This window comes from Nansenia antarctica (assembly GCF_963989245.1).
Source record: "Nansenia antarctica genome assembly, chromosome: 10".
NCBI classification, from domain to species: Eukaryota; Metazoa; Chordata; class Actinopteri; order Argentiniformes; family Microstomatidae; genus Nansenia; species Nansenia antarctica.
Window position 1 is genome coordinate 28,210,448 of NC_137680.1, and position 17,208 is coordinate 28,227,655.

The 17,208-nt window shown below is 48.4% G+C and overlaps 1 protein-coding gene across 1 annotated transcript in view; it reads left to right on the top strand.

Annotated features, from left to right (window-relative positions):
* The window catches only part of mef2d (myocyte enhancer factor 2d), a gene marked incomplete at its 3' end in the record, with an annotated part of 41,989 nt that overhangs the window by 7,025 nt on the left and 17,756 nt on the right, over positions 1–17,208 (top strand). Inside the window, exons 3-6 of the mRNA XM_080540401.1 lie at positions 7,112–7,246; positions 7,365–7,502; positions 13,551–13,758; positions 14,105–14,155. Coding sequence (XP_080396527.1) covers positions 7,112–7,246; positions 7,365–7,502; positions 13,551–13,758; positions 14,105–14,155 — 532 coding nt within the window. The remainder of the gene's footprint in view (positions 1–7,111; positions 7,247–7,364; positions 7,503–13,550; positions 13,759–14,104; positions 14,156–17,208) is intronic.

Below are 17,208 nucleotides of genomic sequence, written 5' to 3' on the forward strand. Positions count from 1 at the left end.
ATTCAGACCTGGTTCCTGAGTTCTTGTGCTCGGGAGTGTGATGTGGTGATGTGTCCCAGCCTGAGACTCCAGTACATGAGGGTTTCCCCCATCTTCTGTTCTAGGGTTCCTCAGCTACCCCTGTACCAGATGTACTGTACCTCTGTGTCTCTGGCTTGTCTGCTGTTGGATGATGTGTGGTGTAGCTGAGGAGGAGGAGGAGGAGAGAGAGTCACAGTTGGGATGAGTTGTTTGGCCCTGGTGAGCCGAGAGACGGGATGATGGGATGAGCTCAGGATGTGCCGCTCTGCCTCCCCGCATCTCTCCCAAGCAAGTGCTTTTGTGTATGAATTATGGAGGGTAGATGCAGTTCCGCACGCACGCACACACACACACACACACACACACACACACACACACACGTTAAGCTTACTACAGTATGTGACCCTACACGTACACACACCTAAATGCACAGTCATGCTCAAAAGCACTTAAATCCACCCTGAAATGTATGTGTACACACACACACGCTCGCATGCTCACACTCAATGTTCTTCAGACAGTTAGGCATTCCTTCATCTGGTGCATGGCTGCGAGCTGATGCATATGCACACACAGGCTCTCTCTGAGATGCACGTGCTGTTCTGTGCGTGTGTGCGTGTGTGCGTGTGCGTGTGTGTGTGTGTGTGCGTGTGTGTGTGTGTTTGCGCGTGTGTGTTTGCGCGCGCGCATGTGTATGTGTGTGCGCGCGCCTGTGTGTGGGCAGCCTGCCTCTCCTGCCAGAATGTGTTAATCCGCTCGACTACAGATCCCAATCAGGGGAGAAAGAAAGAAGGAAAGAGAGAGAGAGAGAGAGAAGGAGAACGAAGGAGGGAATTCAATAGCCAGAGAGAGAGAGAGAGAGAGAGAGGGAAGAAGAAGAGGGGGGATGCCCTTTTTCTTAAGCGGCTCAAGGAGGAAGATCTCACCACAGCGTTGCGCTGCGGGGGCTTAAAGACTTTGTCTCTGCCCCGATTCCAGGTCGCGCCGACGGGAGATGGGAGATGTCACGCGCGACGAAACAGCACTTGACAAGATCCCCCCCCTGTAGTAATTGATTCCAATTAGAACCCATAATGGCCTCCAACGTTTTCAAATGTTACATAGGTCCCTCAGTTCCACTACCACTAAAACGGTTTCTGAGGTCCCTCAGTTCCACCACCACTAAGGGTGTTGGGGTTCTGAGGGTGCATTCGTTAAAAAAGAAATCGCTCTGGAAGTCTGACCAGCACTCAGAATGCCTCTCGTCCGATCAGATGACTTGGGTCCCCTTTACGACGTCGAAACCCCTAGCGTGCGCTCCGGCGCTCTCGGAAGGGATTTACGCAGGACGCAGCCCTGAGTAAAAGACGCCGAGATGTCCTGTCACAACACGGATGTTCTCTAGTGGGAGGAGCCCCCCCGTCGCCCTGACGACGCTCACTCCGTCGCCCCTGACGACGCTCCCTCGGGGCTAATCCTACTTTGCCATGGCGACCAAATTCCTCGGACGTCCCCTAAGACCTGTCCTGTCCTAATGTCTTAAAACCTGTCCTATCCTAATGTTCTCAGACCTGTCCTGTCCTAATGTCTTTAGACCTGTCCTGTCCTATCCTAATGTCTTAATGTCCTAAGTCCTGTCCTATCCTAATGTCTTAAGTCCTGTCCTATCCTGATGTCCTAAGTCCTGTCCTATCCTAATGTCTTAAGTCCTGTCCTATCCTAATGTCTTAAGACCTGTCCTATCCTAATGTCTTATGTCCTGTCCTGTCCTAATGTCCTATGTCCTAAAGACCTGTCATCATCTCCCTAACGGGGTTGGTCTTTCACTGGTCACCTGACCCCTCTGCCACGGTCGTCATGGGGACAGTGGACTGGGTCCGGGAGTGTGACAGATTTTGGAATCGCTAAAACCGACACCCAATCGGATTCTGCGTTTCTGTTTGTTCAACAGGAGATTAGTAGTCAGGCGCCGTTGTTTTTTTTCCGTTTTGTTTTTTTTCAAACAGTCGGCGACGCTAATGAAGCATGATAGATGGTTTAACAGGACACCCGGGTGTGAGATCTCCTTATTTATCGAGGCGAAAACGAAGAAGACGCGGCGTGACGTCGAGACACTTCGTTGAAACGGCTTCTCGAACATTTCAAGAAGTCTTTGTGTGCGCACACGACCGTGCACGACTGTTTTTCCGACATCAGCCGGAGCGGCGCAGACGAGGGGAAGGGAACAGGCGACAGGGAAGCGAACCCCGCTAATGACGGCCCCCCCCCCCCCCACAGGCGCTGTTTCTTATTGGCACGGCAACAGTCCCCCAAGTGCGAGACGAGCGGCCCTCTAATCTGACATCCTGAACGGGTTCCAAGTCGCCCCCCCCCCCGCAACCCCCGCCCCCCCTTAACCAACAAGACCCACGGAGCGCCACCTCCGTGACTAAGCCCTCCCGCCGGACCCTCCCCGGGCCGTGTGATGGAGAGGGTCCATTAACCTCATGTATAAATAATAACACCGGCCCGGCCGCCGTGTTAATGGTGTGGGGAGAGAGACGTCTTAACGGATGATCTACTGTACCAGGAGGAGGAGGAGGAGAGAGATGGATGAGGGAGGGAGGGAGAGAGAGAGGGAGGGGGGGGGGGGATGACCACTCATCCCGGTGTAGCCCGGTGTAGGGCCTACATGAGGGCTGTGTTCTGCGGCGGTACCGTACAGCTGGGAGCGGAGGGCTGTGGTTGGGGTCGGGGGGGGGGTCCCAATGGACTGCCTGACGGATCTCCGTGGTCCTGAATGCAGAGAGAGAGAGAGGGAGGGAGGGAGAGAGAGAGAGAGGCAAATGGGACGTGACATTACATTCTGCCTCTGTGGCCGTGCATAGGTCTATCCCACCCTGTCTTCCCATATGAAAAGAGAGAGAGAGAGAGAGAGGGAGAGAGAAAGAAAAGGGAGGGGGGAGGGAGAGAGAACACATGGCTCTGCATGGGTCTATCCCATCCTCTCTTCCCATATGAAAAGAGAGAGAGAGAGAGAGAGATTGAAAGAACAGGGAGGGATGGGGGAGGGAGAGAGGACACATGGCTCTGCGTGGGTCTATCCCATCCTCTCTTCCCATATGAAAAGAGAGAGAGAGAGAGAGAGAGGGAGGGAGGGAGAGAGAAGGAACGAACAGGGAGGGATGGGGAAGGGAGAGAGGACACATGGCCATGCATGGGTCTACCCCATCCTCTCTTCCCATATGAAAAGAGAGAGAGAGAAAAAAAAAGGGAGGGGAGGAGGGTGAGAAGGGGGAGTGAGAGAGCGTAGTAGGGGGGAGGTAGCATGGCATGAGAGCAAAAAAGTAGGATGGGAGAGCTATGGGAATGGGTCAAGAGGGAGCGGAGCAGAAGACTGGAGTCGGAGAGAGGGATATGGAGTGATGGAAGATGGAAGAGAGGGGGGGGGAAGAAGGATGGGAAAGCATGTGGGAGAAGAGGGGGTGAGGTGAGAGACTACTAGAGAGAGGGGGGGAAGGAGGAGAAAAGAGGGAGAGATGGATTTAAAGAGACATATGGGATGAGAGACGTAGAGAAAGGTGGAGAGAGAGAGAGATCGAGTGAGAAATGTCTAAAGAGATCGAGAGAGAGAGAAGAGAGGGGGAGTGAACCATACAGAGAGAGAGAGAGAGTAGAGAGAGAGAGAGATAGAGAGGGGGAGGGAACCACACAAAGAGAGAGAGAGAGGGGGGGAGGGAACCACAGAGAGAGAGAAAGAGAGTAGAGAGAGAGGGAGGAGTGGAGAGGGAGAGAGTAGAGAGAGGGAGGGAACCACAGAGAGAGAGAGAGAGGAGAGGAGAGGGAGAGAGAGAGAGAGGGAAGCGGAGAGAGAGAGAGAGAGGGAAGCAGAGAGGGAGAGGGAGGGAACCACAGAGAGAGAGGAGAGGAGAGAGAGAGAGAGAGAGAGAGAGAGAGAAGAGAACCACAGAGAGAGAGAGAGATAGGGAAGCAGAGAGGGAGGGAACCACACAGACGGAGAGGAGAGGGAGAGAGAGAGAGAGGGAAGCAGAGAGGGAGAGAGAGAGAGGGAGGGAACCACAGAGAGAGAGAGGAGAGGAGAGGGAGAGAGAGAGAGAGAGAATAGAACCACAGAGAGAGAGAGAGGAGAGGAGAGGGAGAGAGAGAGAGAGAATAGAACCACAGAGAGAGAGAGGAGAGGGAGAGAGAGAGAAGAGAACCGAGGAGAGGAGAGGAGAGAGAGAGAGAAGAGAACCACACAGAGAGAGAGAGAGAGGAGAGGAGAGAGAGAGAGAGAGAGAAGAGAACCACAGAGAGAGAGAGAGGAGAGGGAGAGAGAGAGAGATAGGGAAGCAGAGAGGGAGGGAACCACACAGACAGACAGAGAGAGAGAGGGAAGCAGATAGGGCGAGAGTGCCAGGGGGGGAGGGGCAGGGGAGCAGGCAGCCCAGCCAGTCACAGCCCTGTGCGTTGCTCTGCAGGAGAATCTTACCCTGGCAACACAATAGAGGGCCACACTTGAAAGACTGTGCCAGTGGGGGAGAGGGGGGGGGGAGAGGTGCGGAAGGACAGGTGAACAGATGGAGCTGACTGAGAGACAAGCTGATCAACTGACTGTGTGGGGGTGTGTGTGTGTGTGTGTGTGTGTTCCAGGGTGGGTGGGTGCTTGTTGAAGACCAACACCTACGAGAGAGGGTGGGTGGGTGGGTGGGTGTGTGTGTGTGTGTGTGTGTGTGTGTGTGTGCGTGTGGTACAGGGTGGGTGGGTGGGTGGGTGGGTGTGTGTGTGTGTGTGTGTGTGTGTGTGTGTGTGTGTGTGTGTGTGTGTGTGTGCGTGTGGTACAGGGTGGGTGGGTGGGTGGGTGTGTGTGTGTGTGTGTGCGTGCATGTGCGTGTGTGTGTTATAGGGGGTGTGTGTTGTGCGAGCGTGTAACGTGGGTGTGTGTGTGTGTGTGTGTGTGTGTGCGCTCGTATGTGCGTGTGTGTGTGTTACAGGGGGTGTGTGTTGTGCGAGCGTGTAACAAGGGTGGGTGGATGTGTGTGTGTGTGTGTGTGTGTGTGTGTGTGTGTGTGTGTGTGTGTGTTACAGGGGGTGTGTGTTGTGTGCATGTGTGTGTGTGTCCGTATGTGTGTAAACAGGGCTGCCAGGTCCTATTGTCAAGGCAGTTTTGAATGCAGGGATTTTCAGGCAGCAGTCGGGGGGGACACATGTCCACGTCTCCGCCACATCCCCTGCCCAGGCCTTTGTCACACGTTGTCATTGTCAGTATGTGGGTTTTGGGATTTTTAGGTCAACCCAACACACACATGGATCATGTTATTCCATGAACAGCACCACATCACATAAACGGTATGCTGCTGTATGCTGGCTGAGCATTGAGTGCTGCTCTAGATTGTGACATTAACACAGATCAGGGCACTGTTTTGCTGGCCTAGTTTGTGACATTAATTAACACACATTAAGGCACTACTTTGGCTTTAGTTTGTGACATTAACACAGATCAGCGCACCGTTTTGCTGCTACGGCATGCCTCGATAGCTCGATACGGTACTGATACATTTGGCACCATATGGGTGCAAAGCTATTTGGGTACAAAGTATTTCAATTTTTATTAGACAATGCGACGCTCGGTTTTGAGGCGTCGCATTAACGACGTTGAGCTCTAATTTAGGCTTCTGTTTTTGAAAACAAACCTGATATCGTTAGCGGAATGTTTCCTTGGCTTCTTTCGGGGGGTTTGATTAATTAAAAACAATTGTTTGGGAGGATTCAGGCATTTTTTTCCTGGAATTCGTTCCGACTGATTCTCAGCATGACAATGAATTGCACGCTATTGAGTCATCTTGACTAACCAGCCATCCCCAGTGGGTGTCTTGGAGAACATGCACTTATCCATTAATCAAACCTCCATTAGGCTGCTGTTAGTCACTACGGAGCATAGTCACCCCTGTCTAATTGATTCCGTACACGTTGGTTAATTTATTTAGATAATGGATGTGGAGTTTTACACACACACACACACACACACACACACACACACACACACAGTCCCCTCACTACTGGATATCCGATTTCATCCTACAGAAATATATGATTAGCACCATCTACCATTGTCTATCGTCAAGCATTTCCCATCTAATCGGATCCAGTAGGACTAGATTCACCGGTGTGCTGTAGGCCCCTCTCTGCACCCCCGGCCCTCGCATCTGGTTTTGTTCATCCGCGGCACACAGGAGAATCCCCCTAGCTCTCTGGGTTCGGGAATCCGTTCCCGCTGTCGGGGTCTGGTTTGCTGTTTGGTCAAGGTCCCACCGAGCAAAGCTACTTACAGTAAATCTGGTTGGCCAGAATCCTCTCATAATAAGAGCCTCTGGACAGCTCCCTCAGGCCCGGCTGGGGCTCCTCTGTACAGCTCCCTCAGGCCCGGTACAGCGCACTAAAGCTGGGATGGCCGGCCGGTGGCCCCAGCTCTGGTACCTCCACATTCTGCCTCTTGTTTCAACCTTTTACCCCTTTTACCTCCCTCAACCACTTCCCCCCTGGTGTGAAGCTTCGCACCAATTAAGATCGCTTTTGATTGGGGAATAGCCCGACGTAAAACATATTATTATTTTTTAAACTGCCTTTGGTAACAGGATGTGGCGGTACACTTTTTCTTTTTCTTTTACAAAGACTTTTTTTTTTTTTGCTTTGGTTTGGTTTTAATAGCTTTTCAGTCATACTGTGTACCGTAGACCATCTCACCTTTATGACACCTTATTACCAGACAGATCCTGTTCTGTCGCTGTGTAGACTAGAGACATGCTTTGATGAGACGGCAGTCACAGATGTTGTGAACGTTGACATTGACCTTACTAGAAGCACAGATCGATGGGATATTCCCCGAGGGCCCAGAAGTTGAGTTAGTGTTCGACTATCGCTTGGATGACATCCCGGTTGTCTGGGTGAATTGATATGGCTGATGATTTGTCGAACTTCAATGTTGGTAGTAGTGTTGTGTATTTGCTTACTGGGTGAATGTTAAAAAGGGGGAATTGTTGTTGTTTTCAAATGTGCCTGAAGAAAACTGAATAAAAATGTCCCCTCTTCCTCCTCCTCCTCCCTCCCTCCTCCTTCTCCCTAACCGCTTCAGACGTTGCGAAAGAAAGGCTTTAACGGTTGCAACAGCCCCGAACCGGACGGGGACGACTCCATCGACCAAAGCCCGCTAAACGACGACAAGTATCGCAAGAACGAGGAACTGGACATCCTCTTCAAACGCTATGGCGTGAGTACCGCCACCCCTTTATCACTGTGTCTAACTGCCCTCTCTCTCTCCCTCTCTCTCTCTCTCTCTCTCTCTCCCTTCCCTATCCCTATCTCTCTCTCTCGTTGTGGGAACGAAGGCTTTGAACAAGAAAGAGCACCGTGACTCTGAGAGCCCTGACCCCGAGGAGCCCTTCTCCCTCACCCCCCGCACTGAAGAAAAATACAAAAAAATTGACGAGGAGTTTGATAAAATGATGCAGAGCTATAGGCTGTCTGTGAGTACCGTGAGACCGTACCGTTTTACCGGAGACCCGGACTGGACACGGGCCGGTTAGCCGGTTGCCAACAACAGCGACCCCCCCCCCCCAAATACTCACAGAGCACCCCCCTCCTCCACCCTTACCCTCTCACACCTCACCCTACCCCTCCATCTCTCACCCCACCCTCTGAACCCACAATCCCCTCTGATCGTGTGTGCCAGGGCTAGGAGGGCAGGGGCAAGCAGCTCACACTGTTTGATTGGAGCGAAAAATGGCTAAATGTTGAATAAATTACGAATCAGGAAGCCATTGTAAAAACCCTCTATCAAAACGACAAAAATAAGTTATTATTATACTTTATAGAGATGTGGCACATGATGATTTCAAATTAGCATGACAAGTGGGATATGGTACAATCAAACATAAGGATGTCTTGAACGTTATTACCGGTACATGTGGAATATCTCCTGACTGAAATTTTTTTTTTTCCAGTTAAAGTGTGAAGCGTTTTTTGGGTGGAAACGGGATCCTGGTTTTCCAGTGAGTGTTTGTCTGACACGTTCCAGAGCTGTCTTAACTGGCTTCCTGCCATGGTTTATAGGCCCTTTCAGTTCCTCTCTCCTGTGCCAATTTCCAACATGATTCATTTTTCATCAGAGCTCAATAATGACATTAACGTCCATTTAATGAGCGGCACTCAATTTACGACCAAGCTTCCAGTCTATTCTGATCTTCTGATAGGCCGTTTGGGATGGGACGTTGTGTGTTGAGTTCCCATTGGCCCGCGGTGTGAATTTGACCCGACGACTCACAAGAGGGGTGGAAGTGGAGAATACAGATGTGAACGTGTGTCAAAGTTAGACTCTTCTGCTTTGTGAAGTAAACCACACAGTCATTATTATTATATTATAGAATATATATATATAATGTATATACCGTATATATAATATAATTATATGTATATTAATATTACAAAAATACTTTAATTATCTAATATCCAATGTTATTAGCACCTACCCAACCACCCACCTACATTACTACACAGCAGCCATTTCAGAGGAAAAGCTTAATGTCTCTATCGAATCAATTTAGCGAATATCGCTTACCCAGCATTTAACCCGAAACACCTTGGTGGTGTTTGTGTGGTGAGCTCTAAATAGCTCTTAAAAGCATTTCCGTGGAGAAAGCAGTGGCAGAAGAATAGAATCCAATCTACCACCCCTGGAGAGCAGCTCCAGAGCCCGTCGATTGGAAGGAAGCCTTCGCTGGCTTTGAGAGCCACCCCCCACATCCCCAACACCCCCCCCCACCACCACACACCACCACCCCTCCCCTCACAGCCTTGCCCGGCACACCTTTCACAGGGCGATAACAAACGGAAGCATACAGCACCAGTCTCCACATACAGCCTCATAATCCCCCCCCCCCCCCCCCCCATACAAGACAGCTAGGGGCTGGGATATACAAGCTTAATCCCACTCGTACTCCAATCCCAGGGGGAGAGCAGAACGCATCAGGGGGGCCGTGGAGAAGCGACAGTAGGCGGAGCCAGGCTAGGCCGCCGGCACAGTCGCTGTACGCTAGGCTAACAGGGGAACGTTGCCATTTGGTCACACAGAGAGAGTTTAGTTGTACAGATTTTTGGGTTTGTCGTTGTGCTGATATGGGTAGAGCAGCTTGGGTCAGCGAAGCCGAGGTGTTCTTTGGTCTACAGTCCCCCCCCCTCCCGTGCTGTTAAAGACAGGGTGACTCTCAGCACGTCGTTGACACAGCTAGCCTCTGAGGTTTTTAAAGTTGTTATCTTTTGACTGTGTTTGTTGTTATGCCTTTCCTGTTATGTGTTTCTTCAAATTAGGCTTAGCAGTGTTAGCAAAAAAACAGGCTCTTCAACCTCCCACGTGAGCTGTCAGAAAGTAACCTAGTTCCCATTCAGCGACCATACATTTGCTTGTCAGTCCCAACAATTGAAGTGGTCTTTTGAAATCAAAATAAGTACTTGTTATATACCACCACGACATAAAACCAGAGTATCGTCAGTGGACAATGGAGTCAGTGTGGTTGTTTACGCAACATTCACTGGCCGTCATCACAGTCAAATGTCAAGGACCTTTAAAGGTCACCCGAAACGTCGTTTGAAAGTTGCTTTTGTATTTTTTTATCCACCCTTGTTAACAAATAGGATGAGACGTTCCCTGAAGTTGAAAAAAGGGAAACTTTCAAAGGCTTCTAGGACAAGGGGGAGGGAAGGAAAGTAGGGCATGAGTTTAATTCATTCTGATACCCGCGCATCTAGGAAACACACCGATGTGGAGCTCTGCGGCGAAAAATGGGTTAGGTTTTTCCCTCTCCTCTTTGTTCTGCTGTGTGAGAAAGGCCTTGAGCTGTGTTAAACCAACCCACCTCGCCTGAAAAGAAATGCTAGAAAGACATCTTTATCTAATACGAGTCTTTTTGGGGACTTTTTCCACAATGCACCGGATTGTATTTTGCATAATGTGTTCATCCAGTATAAATCACCTCAGCTCCGTATCACATCATCACCGTGTCTGCTCTGACTTTCCATGATGTCGTGGGCTGTCATCAGATCTCACATGGCAAATTCCCACTCCGACTACAGTGACATCCGAGCGACGTCTTGCAGTATCACTCGGTAGCACAGACCAGCGTACAGCGACGTAGTAGAAAAGCACCGGTCACGTGATGCATCATGATCAGCCAAGTGCTGATCCAGTGCTGTATGCTCCACGTTTCCGCACCTCCCTCACACTAACCTTCACTCCCCCTCCCTCTGTCCATCCATCCATCCCTCCCTCCCTCCCTCCCTGCTCTGCCTGGCCGGTGTGCAGTGCTGTGACCTGCTCCTGCCTTTTAAAGACTACACACCCACAGCCCTCGTCATCAGCATGAACCGTTAGGACTTTCTCTCTCTCTTTCTCTCTCTCTCTCTCTCTCTCTCTCTCTTTCTCTCTCTCTCTCTCTCCTTTCTATCTCTTCCTTTTCTTTCTTTCTTCTCCCTCTTTCTCTTTCTGCCGCCCTGGGGCTTCAGCCATCTCTCTCTCTCTCTCTCTCTCTCTCTCTCTCTCTCTCTCTCTCTCTCTCTCTCTCTCTCACTCTCCTTTCTATCTCTTCCTTTTCATTCTTTCTTCTCCCTCTTTCTCTTTCTGCCGCCCTGGGGCTTCAGCCATCTCTCCCACCTGGGAGTCTCCCCCAGCCTTCTCATCCTAACCCCTAGCAGAGGGTATTGAGTTGATCGGTGTCCGGTCGTGTTGGGACACGTCCGTGGGTTAAGGGGTTCAGATCTCTGATACCGTCGTGTTGATACTGTCGCCACGTCCAGGTGTGTCTCCTCCCGGGTCGGCAGGCAGCGGGCAGCCCTGACGTGGCTGTCGTCAGGAGGGGCCTGCCGATGCCGAGACAGACGGGAATTAGATTAACTTTTCTCTACCTCGTCCTCCTACACGCTGTAGGGAGGACAGTATGAAATGACACTTCGAGATGTCGCGGCGTAAATCTTTTTTTCATTAAGAACGACATGAAACATGTCAGATCAGGCAAGGCGAGGCGAGGAGAGTTTATTTGTACCGCGCGTTTCATAGGATTAAATGAATATAACACACACACACACACACACACACACACACAACACTAGAGACCCTTCACCGCAAAATGCGTATGTATTGTGATGCATCCGGCTCTGTAACCTAAAGCACTGCTAAAGCACAAAGAAATCAATACTGATTTACATATTTTGCAAACGCCACAGTCTGTCGAGACCTGGAAAGACCAGTCAGAAGTCGTCAGCAAGTCCCACACCCGTACAAACTTTTGATATTTTCGATGCCAGCATTTCGCAAATGAGCAGTATTCATTCGTTTATTCATTCATTCATTCACAACACTTCATCTATTTGAAAACGATTCAATTTGAGGCACTCCCCTCTATTCATCTGTATGATCTGTGTCACTGGTTTGGACAACAACTTAACAATACAATTCAAATGTCGTACTATCTGTTCAAAGCCACGCAGTGCATCACTAAAACCTAGTGCCAGTACCTTGCAAATGTGTCTCATAATAATAATAATAATAATAATAATAATAATAATAATAATAATAATTGTTTTAATTGCCATGCAATCAGCTTGTCAGTCAATTGTTGGAATTTGGTATTTTATGCTCTGGGCAAGGGGTCAGTCATAGACAACGACCCTGGAGCAATTAGGGGTTCAGTGCCTTGCCCAAGGACACCTCGACCAACAGACCTCCTGAGCCACAGCCGCCACACCTAGTGGGGCCAGTACCTTGCAAATGTGTCTCACCGTTATACTGAATACAAACTGAGCACGGCAAGCATGGCACAGTAGACTCTGTAACTGGCAACGCGTTGGTCACAGACAGACAGACAGACAGACAGACAGACAGACAGACAGACAGACAGACAGGTCACAGACAGACAGACAGGTCACAGATCCAATAAGAGTTTCTACCTACTCTCATAACTTTGGTAACTTGACGTCATCTATCACACATACATACATACATACATACATACACACACATACATACATACATACATACATACATACATACACACACACATACATACATACATACATACATACACACACACATACATACATACATACATACATACACACATACATACATACATACATATACATACATACATACATACATACATACACACATACATACATACATACATACACACATACATACATACATACATACATACATACATACATACATACATACATACATACATACATACATACATACATACATACATACATACATACATACATACATACATACATACATACATACATACATACACACACACACACACATACACACACACACACACACACACACACACACACACACACACACACACACACACATACATACATACATACAGCACAACGGGAGAAGAAACGTTACAATAAACTGAAGAACGAAGAGTAGAGCGTCATCCTTCTAAACTGGGTCCCGCTCAGAACATACAGTACCAGGCTGTCCCTGGCCCATATTCTAAATATAGAGGCCCTGCTTTCTGCCCATAGGAACAGGGTGAAATGGGTTACAGGCAGAATACTGGACAACCCCCGGGTCCTTTCTCCAGGACCCCTTCCAGGAAGACCTTTTTGTGTTTTTGCGTCGATGTGTCGATCTCACCATCCAGCTGACTGGAGATCAGTTAGAAATGAACTCTTTTCTCTGCCACAGGCATTTGACACCTTAAAAAAGAAAAAAAAAGTATTGAGTTTTTCACTTTTTCAAAAAAATATTGACAGGTTTAATTGCGTGAGTAAATAAGCGGGCGGATGAAGGTGTGTTGGTTTAACATTTCAGGTGGATGCTTTGAGTCTATCTCAGGATACCCAGGAGCGCAATATATTGCTATCTAATAAAACGTTATTTTTCCAACATTTTCTCCTTTATTGAAACTCTCCCTGTTATGAAAGACGGTACCTGGGGTCCGTGGGATGTAGCCGTGATGTAATGTACTTTATGAAATGTCACCAGAAAACCAAATGCAATAACCTGTCATGTAGATCTAATGTAGATATAACCCTCGCATGTGATCTGAAAGCAAACACCTTCTCAGCTTCTTGAAGTTTCCACAAGTCACTTTGCATGCTGGGCGTGTGTGTGTGTGTGTGTGTGTGTGTGTGTGTGTGTGTGTGTGTGTCTGTGTCTGTGTGTGTCTGTGTGTGTGTGTGTGTTGTGTGGTGTGTGTGTGTGTGTGTGTGTGTCTGTATGTGTGTGGGGGGGTGGGGGTGTGTGTCTGTGTGTCTCTGTGTCTCTGTGTGAGTGTGAGTGTGTCTGTGTCTGTGTGAGTGTGTGTGTCTGTGTCTGTGTGTGTCTGTCTCTGTGTCTGTCTCTGTGTCTGTGTCTGTGTGTGTGTCTGTCTGTCTGTGTGTGTCTCTGTGTGTCTGTGTGTGTCTCTGTGTGAGTGTGTACTATACTATACATCTGTCCATCCGTGTGGGCGTCGACATCTCTAAGCCCCTCCCTCCTCCTCTCTCTCCTCCTCCAGTCAGCCGTTCCACAGCCCACCTTCTCCATGCCAGTCACGGTGCCGGTGTCCAATCAGAACACCCTCCAGTTCAGTAACCCCGGCTCACTGGTCACCACCTCCTTCGTCACCTCCACCCTCACAGACCCCCGCCTCCTGTCGCCACAGCAACCAGCCCTCCAGCGGAACACAGTGTCTCCAGGGTTACCACAGCGACCGGCCAGCGCAGGTGAGAGAGGGGGCAACGGTTGCTATGGTCACAGTTATATTTTTTCCCCCCAGAAGTTTAGCCAAAATGGCAGTTTAATAATGCCTCCATAATCTTGTTAGACGCTAGATAATGTCGTAAGAGTGACATCACATGACGTAAACATGTATTTAACCGACCTCGTTTATGGCCTTTTTTTTATTGGCGTCAGTAGTTGGGCACTTTTTTTTGGTTTCTTTTTATTATTACTACTCGATCTTTTCAGTTTGTCAAGCGTCTTTGAGTGTCTAGAAAAGCGCTATATAAGTCTAATGTATTATTATTATTATTATTAAACATGGCCGCCGTCTTCTTCCTCCTCTCTTAGGGGCCCTTTTAGGAGGAGAGATGAGCAACTCAAACTGCCCAAGCCCAGTGGGTGAGTGTCCTGATACGTCTGTTTGTGTGTGACTGTGACCAGTAGTCGACCATCCTACCGCTGTTTCCCTTCTGACCTCCGTGGCTCTGATCCCCTTCATGTGGTTGGGGTCGTGGGCAGTAGTACTGCAGCTGTGGAGAGGCTCTTTGGCTTGTTCACTTGAGGACCAAATGTGTCTTGTTTTAATTGTAGGAAAAAAAGAAAAAAGGGAAGGATAGCTTGTGAACAGCAACAGCCACGAACACAAGGACACGTGCAGACACACACACACACACACACACACACACACACACCTGTTGACCAGCGACAGCTGAGGGTCACAGGACAGCCGCCTGTAGGCAGTCCATGGGGTTGATGGGAAGGTTTGGGGAGAGAGAGAGAGAGAGAGAGAGAGAGAGAGAGAGAGAGAGAGAGAGAGAGAGAGAGAGAGAGAGAGAGAGAGAGAGAGAGAGAGAGAGAGAGAGAGAGACATGAATGATACAAATGCGCTTGCCTCACACCTACACCTCCCCTCCCCCCTCCTTCATCTGTCTCCCCTAACCCCCCCTCCCCCTCCTTCTCTTTCTCTCTCTCCCTCCATCCTCCTCCATCTCAGCTGTTCTCCCGTGTCTCACATGCAGACTAATGTACCCCCAACACCCCTCCCCCACCTTCCCAAACACCCTCGCTCCAATCCGTCCCCCGTCCCCCCCTCACCTCCAACTGTCCTGTGTCTTGGCAGAGCCCTCTCCTCAAAGGTGACTTTGACACCGACCAAAAGCTACCCTTCTAATCCCCCCCCCCCCCCCCCCCCCCTCCCCCAAACACAATTTGTACACGTATGACAGGATCAGATATTGTGCCACAGCTTCCGGTCAACTATGACACTGTATCCTTGTATAGTGTACAATGCAAAGTTTCTCCTAATAGTGAGTTTGTATGATAATAATAACTTTTATTTGTAAAGCTCTTTTCCTGCAAACGTTGCAGCTCAAAGTGCTCCAATCATTATATAATCATAATTTAATTATTTAGTCATTTAAAGGCAATATTAAAAAGATGGGGTTTTAGTCTTGACTTGAACATATTTGCTGAGGTTGCATCCCTAATTTGGGTGCATAAAATGAGAATGCAGCCTCACCAAATCTCTTCTTTTGTACATGTGGTACACAGAGAAAACCAGCGTCAGAAGTAGGGGTGGGACGATTAGAAAATGTCATGTCACGATTATCGTGGGCAAAATAATCGCGATCCACGATATTATCGCGAGAAATAAAAAATAAAAGAAAAGATTTTTTTTTTTTATGCCAATAAAACACACTGTAATCACTTTAACTTAGATTTTGTTGTATTTTTAGGACATTTTAAGTCAGTAATTCAAATTCAGATTCTAGTGGCACATATCTCTGGCCATAATCCGGGTCCTTAAGAAAGAGCAATTCCTTTTCGGTCAATCAGCACCTTTCATTAACGTACCCAAGGAAGTTTAAAGAACGCACTCCCAGTGTTGCCAACTTCCAGAGCCCCTTGGCGACTTAATTAGTCAAAAGTGACCAGCGACAAATCTAACTTCCTTTTCTGGTCATTTGGGGAATTACTGTAAAGCATCTAACATATCCTGTATTCCACGGTTCACGTTACAACCGAGCTCAGGAGAGACGAGTAGGGATACAGTCTATGGCGAGCGAGGGTTGCCGTCTCCTCTCTCCCTCAACACTCACTCCCGCGGCCAGTCTGATAGCAGCCGCGGGGAGCGTACCGTTGTTCCCCGGGTCCTCGCAGGGGGTTCGGGCAAAGTTCGGGAAATAACGGAAGGTTGTCATGTGTTTATACAGCATGGATGTTACGTGCCTAATGCCTTTGATGCGCACACTTGCTACTTGCCGCTTTAATCATTGTATTTAGCCTATAGCACAAGTCATGCATTGAATGTAACCTCAAGTGCTGAACAGTATTAAGTAAACCACAATATATTTGCTAAAGCTTAGGGGCGACCGTGCCTTTTGCAGCCATAGACTGTCACTGCCTGGTAATAACAAGGAAGGCCAATGACAGTATCCAGTCTAAAGTTTTTCACCAGCCATGGTGAGTAGGCTAGCATACTAGCATAACGTTACCTAAGTGACTGACTGACAGCCATGGTGAGTAGGCTAGCATACGTTACCTAGTGACTGACTGACAAGGCTGACTTGACAGTAACGTTACTAGGGTTGGGTACCGAAAATCGGTACCGGTAGGTACCGGTTACTTTACATTCGGTATGTACCCGTACCGAATCGCAAAGGAGATTTCGGTACCTCATTTCGGTACTTTTGTGTCCGGTGTCATGCAACAGTCAACCACACGTGACTTGAGTCGTGACGTGACATCGCCTGTTAAATTTCCAATCAGTGCGTGTCGTGGTAGTGAGGTGAGCAGTTGTGTTGAGAACTTAAGAAGAGTGAGTTTATAGTAAGTGTAGTAATATAGTTAGTGATTGTATTATTGTATTATTATTATTATTATTATTATCATCATCATAATCATAATAATATTATCGAATTTCGCTAGCTAGCCTAGCTACGAGGTCACCGAGAATGCCGAAGGCCCTAATGAAGCAGCGTTCTAAAGTGTGGCTGCATTTCACCCCGACTCGACGAAAACAACGCGAAGTGCTCAAAATGCTTAAAATCCTTCGCACTTTATCGCTATTATGGCGATGTGCTGTGCCTATGGTGTTCCTCAGTCCAGCGGCAGTCAAATGCCGGTAGATTTCGTGTCTTGCTCTCTCAGCACCGCTTCCTGGTTGACGACTCCCGTTGACAGCGGGGGGAGAGAAAAGTTTTACCAGGGAATTCGCTCCGCGCTGTGTCGTTCAGTTTCAGGTAAAGTGACGTGAAAACAATATTTGTTTACTTTATGTTTATAAATCTGTGCCATTAGACAATTATGTCAAAACAAAAAAAAAGTCAAAATGACAATAAAAAAGTCAAGAGAGGTGTCGTATTTTGCCAGAGAAGGCAAATATGCTGATCTTTTTGCAAAATAATTGCTGAGGTGGGAGTTTTATTTGTTATTTGAGTGTATATTTAACT